Source organism: Micropterus salmoides, unplaced genomic scaffold (assembly GCF_014851395.1).
Source record: "Micropterus salmoides isolate LMB-PRFRI ecotype aquatic unplaced genomic scaffold, ASM1485139v1 Ms_hic_scaffold_9, whole genome shotgun sequence".
NCBI lineage: Eukaryota > Metazoa > Chordata > Actinopteri > Centrarchiformes > Centrarchidae > Micropterus > Micropterus salmoides.
The window spans coordinates 20,251,884-20,268,617 of NW_024044681.1; the positions used below are offsets into that span (position 1 = coordinate 20,251,884).

At 40.5% G+C, this 16,734-nt stretch overlaps 2 protein-coding genes across 4 annotated transcripts; both read left to right on the forward strand.

The window, feature by feature from the left end:
• Positions 1–206: 206 nt before the first annotated feature.
• LOC119895978 (F-box only protein 40-like) lies at positions 207–7,118 on the forward strand. Of its 2 annotated transcripts, none has more exons than XM_038709422.1 (9): positions 207–408; positions 916–939; positions 1,110–1,671; positions 2,362–2,837; positions 3,838–4,017; positions 4,910–5,151; positions 5,471–5,602; positions 5,689–6,022; positions 6,129–6,335. In XM_038709422.1, the coding sequence occupies exons 2-9, from the start codon at positions 937–939 to the stop codon at positions 6,333–6,335; spliced, it is 2,136 nt and encodes a 711-aa protein (XP_038565350.1). In that variant the 5' UTR covers positions 207–408; positions 916–936. The 2 variants fall into 2 exon arrangements, with proteins under 2 accessions (XP_038565350.1, XP_038565349.1); XM_038709421.1 differs by having other exon boundaries at positions 208–386; positions 6,129–7,118.
• Positions 7,119–7,153: 35 nt separating this feature from the next.
• Positions 7,154–11,778, forward strand: LOC119895979 (coiled-coil domain-containing protein 92-like). 2 transcript variants are annotated; one of them, XM_038709423.1, is made up of 4 exons: positions 7,154–7,481; positions 7,864–8,012; positions 8,156–8,203; positions 9,901–11,777. In XM_038709423.1, exons 2-4 carry the CDS (start codon positions 7,883–7,885, stop codon positions 10,605–10,607), a joined length of 885 nt encoding a protein of 294 aa, XP_038565351.1. In that variant the 5' UTR covers positions 7,154–7,481; positions 7,864–7,882; the 3' UTR covers positions 10,608–11,777. The 2 variants fall into 2 exon arrangements, with proteins under 2 accessions (XP_038565351.1, XP_038565352.1); XM_038709424.1 differs by lacking the exon at positions 8,156–8,203 and having other exon boundaries at positions 9,901–11,778.
• Positions 11,779–16,734: the final 4,956 nt, after the last annotated feature.

The following is a 16,734-nucleotide window of genomic DNA, read 5'->3' on the forward strand; positions in this document are numbered from 1 at the left end:
CTCTCATATTGTGGAGCTGCATACAATTTATATCAACCTGCAGAGGTTGTATTTAATATCCTAACAGTGTCCTCTAGTGGAGAAATAAGTATTGCCAAAACACTGTCAGTGTGGATTTCATTGCAGTCATTCAACAAAAGATTAACTGTTTATACTTTACTGGAAACAGATATTCAGACAGGGTCATCCCACCCCAGATTGAAGGAGTTTGGTGGCTGTAGCTTGAATCCACTGCAGCGGAGGGAGAAACTGGGGGGGGGGAGTTACGTCTCCTGCTGAAGCTGTTTGGTGCTGCTTGGCTAATTTTAACCTGTCAGCTCAAAGAGCACAGGGACAGAGAGCAACGTTATAACAAGAGAAAACAACTTGTCTGCGGTGGCACCTTGGTAAGACCTTTGTCTAGATAAGGTTTGATCCCCTTGTGAATACTTTGATAACGTTTTTGTTGATCTATATTGTAAGCAGAACAGTGAAAACTACTTGGACAAGTAATAAAACCGTAGAGGTTAAATGTTCATTTGCTTTTGGTACTTGTCTGAGATTTTAAACTGCCAGATTTACAGTGCCATAGGACACAAAACTTAACAATACTACTATTTAGGTATCTACTGTACAGTTTACTTTGAATATCAAATCTTAATTTCACAGAAAGGACATGGAATACTTACATTTTGTTCCATTCTTGTATGGTGTAACAGTCTGGGTGTCAGGTAGAAAAAGGAAAACATTCATGCTACTGTGAACCACTTTAGGCATCTAAATATCATTAGTGGGGGGAACAGTCACTCTTTGGCTGACCTTGTCATAATAATCTGACATATGCGAGCGGTGTCAATGGATCACGAGTAGACATTGTTTTACTGTTACAGAATAAAGTATGAATATGTGAGTAAATTTTTGGTGTTTTTCTTCCAGGATTACAAAATTTCCTGTAAAATGGTGAGTCATTTCCAGATATAATTCTTGATGTATTAAAGATTAGGCATGCTTCAGTCTTGATGTAAATGTTTAATATGCTGTATTTCCACGTTGTAAATCTTTCTTTAATTATTAGTTAATAATTCTTCCATCCTAGTTGCCTCCTCTCTTCTTCTTTCTCATCCAATCAGAGTCATCGTTCTCGTGCCTCCAGGTTGCGACAGCATATCCACTGTGATTCCTGCTACAGTCGGCGCTGCAGGGCCCGGGTGGAAGTCTCTGTGTGCTGTGCGGTTATCCCCTGCCGTCTGCACTGTGGCGCTCTCTTCCACCTGTGCAAAGAGGAGGATCACATGCTGCTCTGCCCTAACGTGAGGGTGCCCTGCCTCAACGCTGAGTACGGCTGTCCAGTCCACCTGCCTCGGTCCTCCCGGGCAGCTCACCTTCAGGTGTGTCCGGCCAGCGTGGTGTGCTGCTCCATGGAGTGGCTCCGCTGGCCGATTGATGACACAAACCCACACAGCAATATGGCCTTGCAGGAGAATGTGATGAAGGAAAATGAGGGGCAAGTGGAGGCTCTGGATCTTGCCATGGCCCTGGTTGATCAGTCAGACCTTTACAGCCGCCTGAAAATGAAGCCCCTCTATCCAGAGCTGATGGAGGCAGAAGAGGAGGAAACACAAGATGAGAAGAAAGAGGAGATAGCAGTGGGAGGGTTAGTCAATGGCATCGCAAACGAAGATACCAATGAAGGTAAATAGTAACGCTGTTTTGGGCCAACATGAGATTAACCACCTTAGCGAAGATTCACTTTTATTAAAGGCCCTGAAAACCTGAAACATGAAAATGTTTTCTCAATCAGCCTCTTAACTGTAAGTGAAGTGGTACACATTTCTGCCGTAGTTAGAACAGTTTTGGTTATTTCACAGGAGAGATTACTGTATTTATTTTTCTCTCAGAGCTCTTCTCACTGGTTTGAGGTGGGCAGGGCTCAAGAACAACGTGATGTCACATACTCCTGTGCACCAATCAGGAATGAGCAACTTTTAAATGAGAATCAGATGACAGTTCGTGGGTCATTGTCAATCAAATATGATCAAGCCACACCAACACAGTCCTGAAGAAGCAGATTAGCTGAGTTTTAACGTTTGATAAATAATACCTTTCTGTCATTGCTGCTTATTTAATCATGAATGTTTAATTTTATAGAGAATTACTGAAGATTTCTTTTAGGTTTAAATCATGTCTTGATTTTGAGACAATGAGTAAAATCGTTCAATATACAGTTTTCTTGGAGCAAAACTCTTCATTGGCATACACATAATGCAACTTCTAGTGACCAATCTTTTAAATTTTAAACATACTTTAAACACCTAAAATAAGAAAAATCTGTTGTCTTTGCATTTCTTGTCTTTATATTTCTCCCCACATCTGTTCCTGCAGAAAACAGCGCAAGTGAGGCTAATGTCGCTGTAGAGACTGCACATAACACTGTGGATAAAAGCATCAGCATAGAGAAATACAATCTGTGTGAGATGATGTTTGGCATGGAGAGAGGCGGCTGTACTACCGCTCAGGCAAACCAAGACAACTCCAAACAAAAACCTGGTGAGAAGGTGAAGGCCCAGAGGCAGGAAAGCGTGGCGAAAAAAACATGTGCAGACCACAAAGACAAAGAGAAAGATGGAGAGGCTGCATACACACCAGACACAAGTAAGTCAGGACACGCCCCGTGGCAGGAGGGGGTGATGGAGCGTCTGAGTCAGGATCTCAGCCCACAGGAGTACAACATGTATATGGTGCATCATGGGCGCATGCTGCTATCCTTCGGACACATCCAGGCCTGTACGCCAAGAGAGAAAGATTTTGTCTATGGCAGTTTGGAGCCTATCGAAGTCCAGACCCTGCGCTCTTTCAAGGTAATGGTTTCAATCTACATGTGTTATCTGTGACCAGAAGCTCTATAGCTCATTCTGTCGGTTGGTTAGTCCACAAATATTTCCTCACCCTTTGGCAGCCACAGTTTTCGCCCTAGAAGGTGGAAATTTGGCAGGGAGGTCAAGAGTGTGTGTGTGTGTGTGTGTGTGTGTGTGTGTGTGTGTTCATGCCAATTGGTTAAAAGGGGAAGTGGCAGTGGGAGTGGCCAATAGCAAAAGGGCGCATAACTTCTAAACAGATTTACATAAAGACATACACACAAACACTTTCATTTGTGACTGTTTGCCCAGCCCATACACTTTAGCCCCGGCCCTTTATAGTAATTTTTCTGTCCTATTTTCTTTGCCCAAGTATACAGTAGCCTATAAAAGGAATTGAATTTGTCCATAAAGCTGTACCCACCCTATAGAAACCGCAACTTTCTACCTTTAAGGCTGAATTTTGCCATGGAGGTCAAATGTTTTTGAGGATGTGTGTGTGTTAATGCATGCACAAGTACATGCATTAGTGTATATGGTCCAGGCTGTGTGTTGACCAGTGTTTTCAGTAAATCTTTGATTGAAGGGAACGGGTTATGTCTCACTCCTTATTTGGAAGGTCCAAAAGATGGCGCTGACTGTAAGCTGCAAGTCAGTGCTCCAAACCAGCTCCATTGCAAACAGACTATAGTGTGGTTTGATTCATATATCACTAAATCTTGATTGGTGCAACAAAGTACTTGTCCACACCCTTTTCCAACTGAGGCTGAGGGCCTCCAAGGGCCTGTAAATGTTATGTGACTCTTCACTTTTTTGTAATCTTCAAAAGAGGAACAGACAGTTGCCATGTACTGACAACTGCAGTCGCCAATAAGTAAAGTTTCCCGATGCAGCTTTAAAATAAGCATCAACAACACTATAGTCAACCAGACCTAATAATAATGTGGCCACTGTACTCTCCTGGCTTCTAATGTTATATATTGTCTTGTCCTTATTACTAAAGGTCCCTGTAAGCTATCACTACAGGCAGCGGGTTCATCTGTACGACACGGCTGCGCGGGCCAAGAGTGAGCCTCGCTGTGTGGACACATCCGACCTTGGAGTCAACGAAGAAGAATGGTTCAGTGATGAGGCCACAGCCACCCTGCTGGGCTACGCTGAAAAGGCGGTCATGGGTCACAAGGTCAGTCAGATATTTATGACAGTATAAAACCTGCAGATATGACTAGATGAGGGAGATGAAAGTGGAACTCCAAGAGAACTACATGAGACTTTCAGAAATGACCGTCTAGACTTTCCTGAAACATATACACACACGTATAGAATTTGGTATACATTTTTTAATGTATATATTTATGTGGTGTGATAATGAGGTTCACAAAATACTGTGAGCAATGAAGATGGTTTTCCCACAAGGATATCTTCCTAGTGGAAGAATCATCAGCCGTCTTGTCTTGCTTTACTTTCAGTAATTGGGAACCTGGGAAATATGAGGGGTCACCACATGATTATGAGGGATAAGATACAAATAAATATATTATTTATTCAATTTTGCATTACCATGTAGCTGTAATACAAATATATTTATATAGATGTTCACTGTACAGGGTTCTCTTTTCTAATGCAAAGCGCTCTGAAGTATATCCAGATGTAGAGGATGATAGTACTTCTTCTTATGATTTAAACATGTTTTATTTGTGTTCAATGCCATACAACATATTATTAAGGTATACAGCACTATGGCTGGATTTCAAGTTTGTTTGCTAAACTTGAATTTCCCCCGTGGTGAATTTCCTGACCAAAACCAAATTAAGTTACTGCAAGGTGATTTTCATATAATGTGGAAAAGTAAAAAATTCACTCCTGCATACTTTTAACATTTATGAGGACTTATGGTGAGGCACTATGGAAATGAGGAGAAAACAATGGCTTCCTAATGTATGGTAAAAAAAAAACTTTTTCAAATGAGTATGCACTACATCGATACTTTTAAATGGCTTAAAATGTGTAAAAACACTGGTATAGTCCATTAACTAGAATTAATCATGTATTGTGATTGATCGGTGTCCGTGCAGATCAGCGTATCGAATGCAGCCGATGGGCTCTTTGTTGACGTGGGAACACAGACACACTCGTTCCGCTCAGCTCCGTTTAAAGGGAAGACAACTCTTGCGGAGGTGATGGTGGAAAGACCACTGAAGCTTCATCTTCAGCTGCAGGCAGAGAGTGTGAACAGCAGACACAACAGAGCCAGCTGTGTCTTCACCTACGTTTGTGGTCACACATTCCACCGCAGAGAGTTTGCCACACATTTCAGGTGCCCCGCTGACCTCCTTATTCCTGTCACATGTCACTTTCAGTCATTGGGCACTCTTATCTCAATGTACAACATTAAAGTAATAAAATTTGATTTGTCACTGAAAATTCAACAATTGCATATTACCAAAAGGATGCAACCATTTGGAAATGTCAACCAGTAGGATAAATACTGTTCATGTAAAATAGGAGCAGAATATTTTTATTTTGACTGTGATTTTCATTTGTCCACCACCTTGCAAAGAATGCCTTTTTCCTTAACTGTGGATGAACATGTTTGGCATGTTTTATGAATGTATTAATCATCATATAATTTCCAGGAACATCCACAGCGACATTCAGACCTGTCTGAGTGGATGGTTCATGCAGAGATGCCCCTTAGCGTATCTGGGGTGCACCTACAGCCAGAGGAGATTCCGGCCCTCCACACATGAAGCCACCGTCTCCTACAAGTGAGCACAACTCAGATTCATCAGTCCAGATTAAAAAATTTGGGTCTACCATTTCTTTTAATATATAGTATATTTTTTCACTGCAGTCAGCAGTTGAGGAGTTTCAACTTGCGTCCGACACTTGTAACCTCAGTAGGTGACGCCTCCCAGCCACCCAGGAGCACAGCGGACTCCTCCACCGCTCAGAGGAAGAGGATAGGTCAGACAGGAGGAGGGGAGGACTCTTTGAGCTCGCTCCCCTATGAGGTGCTTTGCCACATGGCCAGTTTCTTGGACAGTATGTCCCTGTCCCAGCTGGCTCTGGTGTCCCAGCTCATGAGACAGGTGTGCTCCTCTCTGCTGCAGGAGAGAGGGATGGTCACCCTCCGCTGGGAGAGGAAGACCTACTCTCATGGGGGAGCCAAGTGGAGGGCCAAACCTGTAAGATATACTCATCCATCGTTGTAATTATTTATAACAATTCCCATACTAACTGTGATCCATGTTTCCCTTTTCTCTTCTTCTGACTATTCCTGTTTTTCTCCAGGTGTGGGAGTTCAGTAACCTCTTCTCCGCAGTGGATTCGTGGCGTATGGCAGACATCCCTCCCATATCTGCTCATCTAAAAGTCTGTCCTTACTACAAGACCTCTTCGCACAGTGAGCCTGTTGCGCTCCCCAGCATGAGTGAGAAAAAGCCAGGTAGCAGCCAGGAGAGGCTTGGCCTCGTCAACCATTTCACAAGAAACAGATGAAAAAATCCCATTTAATTTAACCTGCTGTGTCAAAATATATTTGTGTATTATTTACACTGATGGCCAGATTACACTGCACAAACACAGGTATGATGTCTTACAACCAGTATGTCACGAAGCACCAACAAATTATACGACGTTTATTATGGCATGTGATTCTGAAGTATGTGAACTGCCATGGTTGAGCTCCTCCACTCTTCACCTGCCTCTCTAAATCATCTCCTGTCTCACCAGGGAAGAGAAGAGCAGTAGTCTGATGAAAATGTTTGGATGCAACCTGTCATAGTGCTTGTGTAGAGTTATCAGTCACCCAGGTGGTATTTAGTGATAAATTAAACACATTAACAGAGATGTTATTCATACTGTATATGATATCGGACTGATAGAATTTGCACTGATAGCCTAAAACATTGGTGGGTGAACTGAGTTTAAATTAGTTAATTCTTTCTCATGAACAAGGCTAAGTCCTTATCACAGCATGTTTTGCTGCATGTTGTCCCCTCTCGCCCACCCTCATTTCCAGCCTGTCTTTGCTATTCTGTCTGAAATAAAGGCATAAAAGCCCAAAAATATATATTTTTTGTTTATTCTGAACTGAAGTAACCTACTGAGCAAACATACTGAACATAAATAAACTATATAAGGGATGATCAGTGTCACAGTATAAACCATTTCAACCAGCAGCAATGAAAAAAAATTAATACACTCACATGATGAATGAACTCATCCAAAAGATTGGTGAAAAAACAAATCTAAATATACATTTAGGTGGAATGAAACTCATCTTTGTCTCGGAGCTCCACCTCCTCCTGCACCGTGGCACTAATCACCCCCCATACCAGGCTGCTTTGTTGTGATTAGCCTACAGCAGCGGCACCGTACTGCACGTACAACCAGAAGGTTAAGAGGAGGTTATTCCGACTCTTGACTGCAGCAAGATTCATATAAACCGAGGGAAAAAAACGTCGACCTGCTGGACCAGCGAAACAGCTTAAAGGGAAAAAAAGGAACGTGGCGTTTTGCACACCGGACGTTTTGCACGGGTCTTTTGTTTTCTCCATCTCTGCTGCATCAAGGACAGAGATACCGGGGCGATACGAGGATCCATGAGAAACGCTTTGAATAGGGTACCGCTTCAGTATCACGGTAGGCCACGGTCACAGAGAGTGACGCACAGTTACAGGTAGATGCCGAGCACCAGTGACCATCGGTGCATATATCTGAAAGCTATGGGCGAGAAATCAAGCTGAATAAGATTAAATTACATAGAGTAGGCATTTCGCAAATAACCTTACTAGGGAATAACCCAAGAAACATATTAAATGTTGCAGAAAAAGTCACTATAATATAGTAGTAGTGGTGCGAAAAATTTAAGCAAATATTTTTTTTGGCACGGAATTGACACTTCCACATAATATCCAAGCATTGTTCTATGTCAGAGCTCAAATTGGGACACTATTTTACTGTAAACAACTGGACTAGGAAATCCCTTGTGCCAAATTATCCAGCTACCACCATCTGTGTGCAGGTTGTGTGGGGGTTCAGCCATGGATGCTGGGAGGCTGGAGATGCAGGTGGCCAGTGTGGAGAGAGGCATCGCCTTCCTGAAGCAGGAGCACCTGGCCATGCTGACCGGTCTGCAGCTGGAGATCACACACCTGAAGAGGCGCTGTCATGGTCAGTCTACTGGTGACCTGCTGCTGCTCTCTGTCTCATAATGTGTCTCTTAACCACTTGGCCACCTGTCTGTCTGTCACCCTGTCTTCTCTTTTTCTGTCTGTCTGTCCTCCTGCTGTGCTTCTTCTCCTACTTGGCTGCAGAGCTAAGCTGTGAGCTGGGCTCCAGGTTTCCTCTCAGAAACACAGAAGGTAAGACATTGCAGTACAAATCCTTGCTGACAAGTGGGAAAATGATATGTGGGAGGAATTATTGAGAGAAAAGCACAAAGGCTGTGCAGAGGAGTGTGAATTCACAACCTCATGATACAGGTCGTTGTGTACAAGGCACGATACAACATTATTACAGTAATTGAGATCAAACTTTAAATATTTTTGCATTACTATTAACATATTTATTATTATATGTATTTAGATTTATTATGCTTAATTATTTTTATATCTTATTATATTTATAATTAGTAATGGGGATGCATGATGCCAGATCGATACTGTTACTGACTTATTGCTGCAGAACGTGTAGCGCAATCTATCTATTTTGCAATATTTCTGTCAGTTACATTTATTCAGTCATAGCAGGCTTCCATAGCATCATTAGCATTATGTTACCTGAAATAAAAATTGTGAACAATGATTTCCACACATTGAGGTACACAGATTTAACATTTAGGAAAAGAGAGCACTGGCACTGGATCAGTACTCAGTATCGGTAGAATTAAGGTATCACAATCGGTACTGGGAAAGACAAAGTTGGATCAGCGCATCCCTAGTTTGTTCTGTGTGACACGACATGTCATGGTAACACTGTTTCTTCCTACAAAATTGCACATTTGTATAAATTTGCATATTTTTAGTAACATTGTGTTATCCATGTCTGTCAAGTGCTTTAGTCCTTTATAAAAGAAAACAAATTGCAAAATAGGATAAAATATGCATAACATATGCTTAACTAATTCTAAATAATAGAGAAGTAAAGTGTATATCTGTGTATTATTAGGGTGATAAAGAAACTAACATAGTACATAAAGGCATGGTGAAAAGAAGAATTGTATGAAATGTAATATGAGGATTTCAACAAGTCCTCCAACCCTAACGACAATCGACCTGCCTCTCATTCTCCGGCACTCGCACTCAGGCTGCCGAATGAACGAGGACCCATGTGAGTGGTGAACAAATAGTTCATTTCTGCTCCACAGTAGAAGCAGCTGTCACGTGTCGTGAACTCATCAATTGTGTTTCCTGTGCTGACAGAGCCCATGCAGCTGTGGCGAGTGAACATAAGAGTCCAAGACTATTAATGTATGCGTGACAATGAACAAATTACTTCCACATACTACCCATCGAGAGGGTCGTATACAAGATTAGGTCAAATGAACAAAACGTTCTTTGAACGACGCAACACTAGTAACCGTCTTTGTCATGTGTTTGCGTTGTACGGCCACTAGAGGTCACTGCCATAATAGACGTAAACATGAGTCATAATTTTGTGTGGCTAAAACAACCTATATCGTCGTTTTTCTTTGGAGGACAGGTTTGAGGATTAATCAAGAAGATGAAATGAAGGAGAAATGGAGCATGGAAAAACTGACCAATGAATGTAATCCTAAGATATACATTCATCTCCTTAACATGTACACTGTATAGTCCATACTGTATGTAATAATAATAATAATCATCTTTATTTATAGAGCACTTTTAAAAAACAAGTTCGTCAGTGCTTTCACATGTGCAAAGACAATAAAACACATAAAAACAAATACACGAAAAACACTTAAGAGACTAAAATACACGTTACAAGTAAATATAATGTATATATATATATATATATATATATATATATATAATAATAATAGTATAGTATAAAATGATAAATGATGTTTGTTTCTCAGAGGAGGAAGCAGAGCTCGCAGCACGTTGTGAGGCTGCAGAGCGTCTCCTAGAGGACCAGCAGTGCATGATGGTTGCTGCGCGTGGGGAGCTGCGGGCCGGACGGGCACGAGCATCGGCACTTGGAAGGAACCTCAGGGAAGAAGAGCGATGTTTCCTGGAGGAACTGAAACGCCGGAGCCACAAGATCACACTCCTGAGTCGTGAGCTGCAACACCAAAACGTCATTACGACGAGCCTCTGCCACGAGCTCCAAACCGCACGCTTAAAACTGTTCCAGCAACGCTACAGCAGAGAGCCTGCTGCAGAGGGAGAGGAGGAACCCAGAGAAAAGGATTTAGAAGAAGAAGAAGAGGAGGAGGACGAAGACGAGGAAGATGAAGATGATGAAGGGGAGGGCTCAGACTGGCTTCTGTCTCCACCTCCTCCAGCCTCTCCCAGCCAACCAGAAGCGAACAAGAGGCGTGTCAGGGAAGAGAGGGTCAGAGCTTGCATCCCACAGGAGAGAGTGACGTCACCGCAGAGGCCACACCCCATGCCTGACCCCGCTCTCTTCTTGGTGCCACTTAGATACCGCCTCCTTCGCTTGAACCAACCAATTAGAATGCAGGATGGAGAGGGGCTGGAGGACGAGTGGGAGGATATAGAGGACAGCAGGGTGCACAGGAGGGTGGACATGGGAGCAGGAGAGGGAGAAACTGCTCTGTGATAAAGACTTGAAGTAGTCTTCCAGCAGGTCTTGGCCAAGCTCAACCAACATCTGATGCAGTTTATCAAGAAAGAGCTGAAGATGAGAGAGATGTGACTTTGTGATTGTCTGTAGATTTCAGGAAGTGAGTTAAATATTTAGAGTTAGTTGCACAAGGGTTTGTGATTGAACCTACACATAGACATATTAACTGAATTGGTCACATTGACGGTACAACATGTACTTTGAAAATGTGAAGAAATGAGTGGGTGAAAAAAGACTGAATAGTGGGACTGTTCCATATGGATGCCTTTTGATTTTACCACTGTTGATCACGGCTTTTGCCTGTAATTAGTAGCCTTGCCTCTGGGTCTGTGAACTCACACCATACAAAGTGGCAACCTGCTTTTTCACTGCACTAACCGTATTCCAGGTTTGGAAAGACACTGTAGAGAGGGCTTAGGGACATTTTTTATCATTTGCACTTTATTAAATTCATGCAATGTGCCTGATAATGGCACAGACGTATTTCTGGTGTCATGTTTTCTGTTGTCAGTGTTTGAAAAAGATTTTAATAGGTCTTTGTTGCAGCAGATATTTTGACTGAAAAACACTAATAACATTAACGATGGCTCCGTTGCAGTAAGCCATGCAACAGTACACCAGCGTGTACAATACCAGGACCCTGAAACTGAAACAACTACATGGAATTTAGCCATCATTCATTTTGTTATTTACACCTGTGCTTTTCCTTGTGTGACATGTGAAAATGTCTGCTGTGAAAAAGCGCCTACTGCTTTTTGAAACTGGCTATTACAAAGATGTTATGACAAGTTGCTCTCAACAGTGAAACAAGATGTCAATTTTGGCTTTAGAAAATTGTGACCACCATTTTTGACTAGTGTCTGATGTTTTATAGACCAAACAAATAATCAAGCTAATAATCGGCCCTAAATTGTACGTAAGAAAAACATTCACCAGTATCAGGATAACCCTGTCACAATGGTTCACAGCCTGCTTTTAGATCTGCAACATATTTACCAACTCTGGGATATAACAGTGTGCTGCTCACAAGATTTTATCCTACACTGGGTGGCAGTACAACCAAACCTTGACTGGAATTAAAATATGGTCAGATCTGCCAACTTAAGTCTCATTCTTACATTTTGCTCTAACACTGTAGTGCTAATAAAGCTATGAAAGCAATGTTTTGCCAGCTTCCAGTTCAGGCAAGAAAATGTCACATTTTATTCACTGGCTCACATGCATTGTAATGAAACATCCTACATACACACGTGTCACTGAATTTTACAGTTGAGCAATTGAAATAGGCTTTTAAAAGGAAGAAGGGTTGGAGAGTTCAGGGGAGGTATGCAGGAAGATTGTGATGACTGTGAAATTTAGCATTCTGCATCTTTCTGCAGATGTACTATCGACAACTATAAATGAGCGTATTAGTAAAATATTAACATTAAATAAAAAGTATACTGTTTTTAATAGTATACTTTTAATATAATGTCAATATATTAATTATATAATGTTACTCATAGCTTGCCACTAGTAAAAATTAATTCAAGTTGGACAAGCGGTTTCATTATTTGGGTTGTTTTCATTCATCAGATCCTTGTGCAATAAACATGCTCTACATTATTTTCTAATGTAAAAACTAATGAGTTCAACTTATGAAAGTTTGTTGTAGCTCGTCAAACTTTTAAAGTCCCGCCTCATCCAGGCTGTGATTGGTCAGTTGACGAAAAGTGACACAGACGAGCACATCACTTTATGAAAAGTTGAACACGCATCTATTTTTAGGGGCATATGCTGAGTGAAATGGTCGAACTGTAGAGCCCTGAATAATATTACAAAAAGTATGTTTTAGACCAGGGGTTGGCAAATAAGTCTGGCATCATGCCAATTTTTTTCAAGTCATTGGATGGCTGGCCAGAATTACATTGTTGGCGCACATTTAAGTCGTTTTGCACGCGTGTTTCGGGCGTGCTGTTTCCTTGGGGCTTAAAATAATTAAATAAAATAATAAACTTTCAAAAGTCTGAACTTAACGTCGGATATGCCAATCCATTTATTAACATAACGAAAAATAAAACATTTATTCAATAATAACTTAACTCAAGTCAGTCTCCATAATTACACGCCGTGCCTCACGGTCAAAAACCATGCACCTCGCAGTGCGCCACACCTGCACTAATTACCCAATGTCTTAAGTAGACTTGTGGCTGCACACAGCGCCAACCCATGGCTATACACAGAATGGCTCCAACATACATCAACTGACCATTTAACATTTACTGTGTGTGTGATTAACTCAGTTGGTAGTGCAGAGGATCCCCGTTTGGAGGGGTGTGTTTTCAGTCCTCACTTGCTGTAAGTATATTTTCCTTCCCTTTTCAACAAATTGATTGTGAAGAGATCCAAGGGCATCACTTTGTGTTGAAAAGTGGTGGGGACATAGGGACTCAGATTAGAAGTTTGAAGAGACACGAGCCAAAAAAACCCCCTTAAACAGTGTTTTAAAGATATCCTCAATTCAGAGATAGATGAGTGGGGGTCTGGGGGGCCCTCCCCCAGGAAATGTTGATCTTTAAACACTTCATTTCCTACATTCTGGTGAAAGTTTCTGCACCAATTTATGGTGGAAATGTTTTTATTCATGTAAAAGGAAACACAAAATTCAGGTGTCAGGTGACATTTCAAAATATATAAATATAACAGAATCGAAGTCAGTGCTCTCAGGCATTCTGTGCTGCTTTCAGATCCGTTTCTCCTGTAGATCAACTTTTTACATTACATTACATTTATCCAAAGTGACTTACAATTGCTATATATGTCAGAGGTCGCACGCCTCTGGAGCAACTACACTGTAAACCCAAATAAGTTCAGAATACTCAAAATATTTGTGGAAAATGATTACCTCAAACTTTTTAAGTAGTGGTAATAATATTTTTGAGTAAACCGTAACTTAAATATAATACATTAGTTAAAAACGTTTAATTTCCCCATACTAAATTACATTGATTCACTGATGCTCAAAATAATTAATTGTGCTAGAGTCAAATACTAATGGAAACTCACTCAACAAAATTACTATTAGTAAACTTAAAATTTACAAAATGCCAATTTTCATATGGTAGTCCTCAAAAATACAAATACAACTCCATTATTACAATTCAAGTTCTCTTCATTAGTATCATCTTGTCACAACATCTTCCGTCATTTCTACATTTAACAGACACAAAATAAGGCACATCTTGCATAAATGGCACATCTTGCATAAATGAATAAATTAGTAATAATAAGAAGAATGCAAAGGAAATGCAGTCACACAATTACTTGCAGAGTAAATCAATGTCTACAAAATTGGCATTGGATGATGTCAACAATGAAACACCGGGATGGACGATGACATTGATAAGCTACGTAATTAACAAGCTGGCATGCGGTGCACCTTCTGACGTGAAAAATGGATCACCAGGGGATGGAAAAAAAAGTTCTATGTTTTTTTTCGGTGACTTTATAAAACATAACCTACTGCTGATGAATAAACTCAGGGGAGCAGACAGGGAGACCAAGAGAAGCAGGGAAAGCCTGAAAAAAAAAAAAAAGGTGTGTTTGCAGTGAGAGACCAGAGTTAAAGGTGTTTTGAGCCTCACCACCTTATAATGGCAGGAAAACACATGACCTCAGAATCATTACAGATAGGATTATTCATTAATTTATTATTCTTAATTTACTGCTTTATACATTTGTAGAAATTAACATAAATAATAGCCAACATGAGAACCACCTCCCTTCTCTGTTATTACAAGCATTTCATTTGTACATCAAAATCCAAAAGAATAATCTCCTTATTAGCTTAAAAGGACTAACGTTAGTTTGCTTTAATGTTACTAACCTCAGCTCCTCCGTGGTCAACACCATCCTTTCTTTTTAATTTAATTTAACTATCAACATGTACAGAAGATGACAGAGCTGTAACCCGACAACTTAATGCTGATCTTATCCTCCACTAACTTTCACTGTCACTGTCTGCCTGTTGGTCTTTGTAGTCGCAATACAGCGAATCATATTTGGACGGATTTAGACTAGCGAGGGAAAGAACACCACCACAGGAAGAAAAAAAAACATTCTTGAGCGCTGCAGGTAGCATTACATGAACGTTGGAAAATAAATACCTGTTTAAAATAAAAAAAAAAAAGACCTAGGCTAGAACACAAACTTCAGTGAATTTAAGGTGCTTTTATCAGAGCAGCTCCTTTAATTTGGAGGTCTCATAGTGTTTGATTGTCCGAGTGACAGAAAGTGAATCTCAGAGGAGGAAAATATTCTGGTAGTAAAAGAATGGTGTCAGTGTGTCAGGTCAAAAGCTTCAGCTTCTCCAGACCAACAAAAGTCTGTTCCCAAAATAAGTGGAGCAGGTTAACAAACACCTCCCTTCAGACTGAAAGCTGAGCAGGAAGCTAACAGAAGGTCTTTTAGTTGAATTTATAGAAAGTAACGAGCAGCTGTATTTTATTCCAGCCTACCTGTCCAGCTGAGAGAAAAAAGGTGTTCAGCTCCGTCCTGAACACTGACTGAACATCCATGGGATACCATATTTGGGTCACACATAGCGACTTGTCAATCATAGGGTAGCCCCTAGCTTAAAAGAAAGCAAACAGCATGCTCATCGGTTCTTAATCTGACTCAAGTGTAAGAGAATGAGGACAAAATTCTAAAGTTCATTACAAACAGTTATGAGACTTCAGCAGTCTGACTTGGGCAGGCCACAAAATATATCGTAAATATTTTTAGAAGTTAGTCTTTGTGTGTTTACTTGCTGAGTTGCAGCAGTGGGATACTTCCTTCCAACAGTAAAACTACACAATGACCTAACAACAATATCCATTAAATTTTTTAACTAGACTGCTTAAGCCTTATTTAGCTTCAAATAAAATTTGCCTCCTAAAATCCTGATATATCCTCATATGGGGACTTTAGGTTTTGAGATCCATGCACCATATACTTCATTCTGCTCAACATAGACCTATTGTCCTCATTAGTGAGCACATGCCTGTGCCCTCTAGGGTCACTTGCTAGCCATGTTCTGATGTCTGTTTCTTCTTTGTTACACATTGGGTACACATAGGCCTACTAACTTTTTTCTAAAAGTACGCCCTGTTCAAAGACAATGCTACTAATATAAATACACACAGAATCAAACCATAGGTCTTGGGAGGTTTGGGAAACATTTTTTCATTAAAGGAGAAGAGTGGATTTGTCACTAATTTCTAACAATTTGGCCATGCCTATGCAGGAGATGCCAATAGCCAACAATAATCTTTTCACTGTACACATCATTTTAGCATTGTTTTGAAATAGACTACAAACCCCCCTCCCCCACAAACCTATCCTTTCATTTCTTTAAACCTGTCAGTTGCTGGAAGAGGTATTCGTGTTGGTTGGCCTGAGACAGGACAAATATGTCATCTATGAGATAAAAGAGATTGCCAGTCAAGAAATAAGGTTTCTTTTAGATATATAAAGAAATTATATAAATTATGTAAAACCATATGCTCTTTTGAATATTATTGTTACTTTTTCATTAATAAAAAACATCCACATGAAGAAATGAAGTGCTACATGATGTTTTATACTCCTGTAATACATTATTTTACAACTTGTGAGGGTTGGCTCATCTGGACTAACATAGAAGAAAATGAAAATGAAGAAATTCTCAAAAACTATCACATCTAGTGCATCCAGTATGACCACTGACAGATACCAGGACAATGTAAGCCTCACTGTTTCTGCACCACAGTCCATTATAAACCACATAATACATGAAGTTTACAAAGGCATTGGCTTAAGCAATATCCAATAACATTTTTTAATGCAAATTTGTAAAGTATTCATTATTGGTCACTTGATAGGCACACGGTCTTGTTATATCATCATTAGCAGTAAAAAGAAATACATGTTTTCCACCAGGGCAGTAAAATGTGAAGTTTAGCTGCTGAGCTTCCCTTGCTGTTACCGTTTCATTACCAATAATATTCATCAGATGTTTGTCTCAGGAAGGTAACGCCACATTTCTGTCCACGTAACAAAGCCATAACAGAGCGCTGGAGAAGAACTACATGAAATGACAATC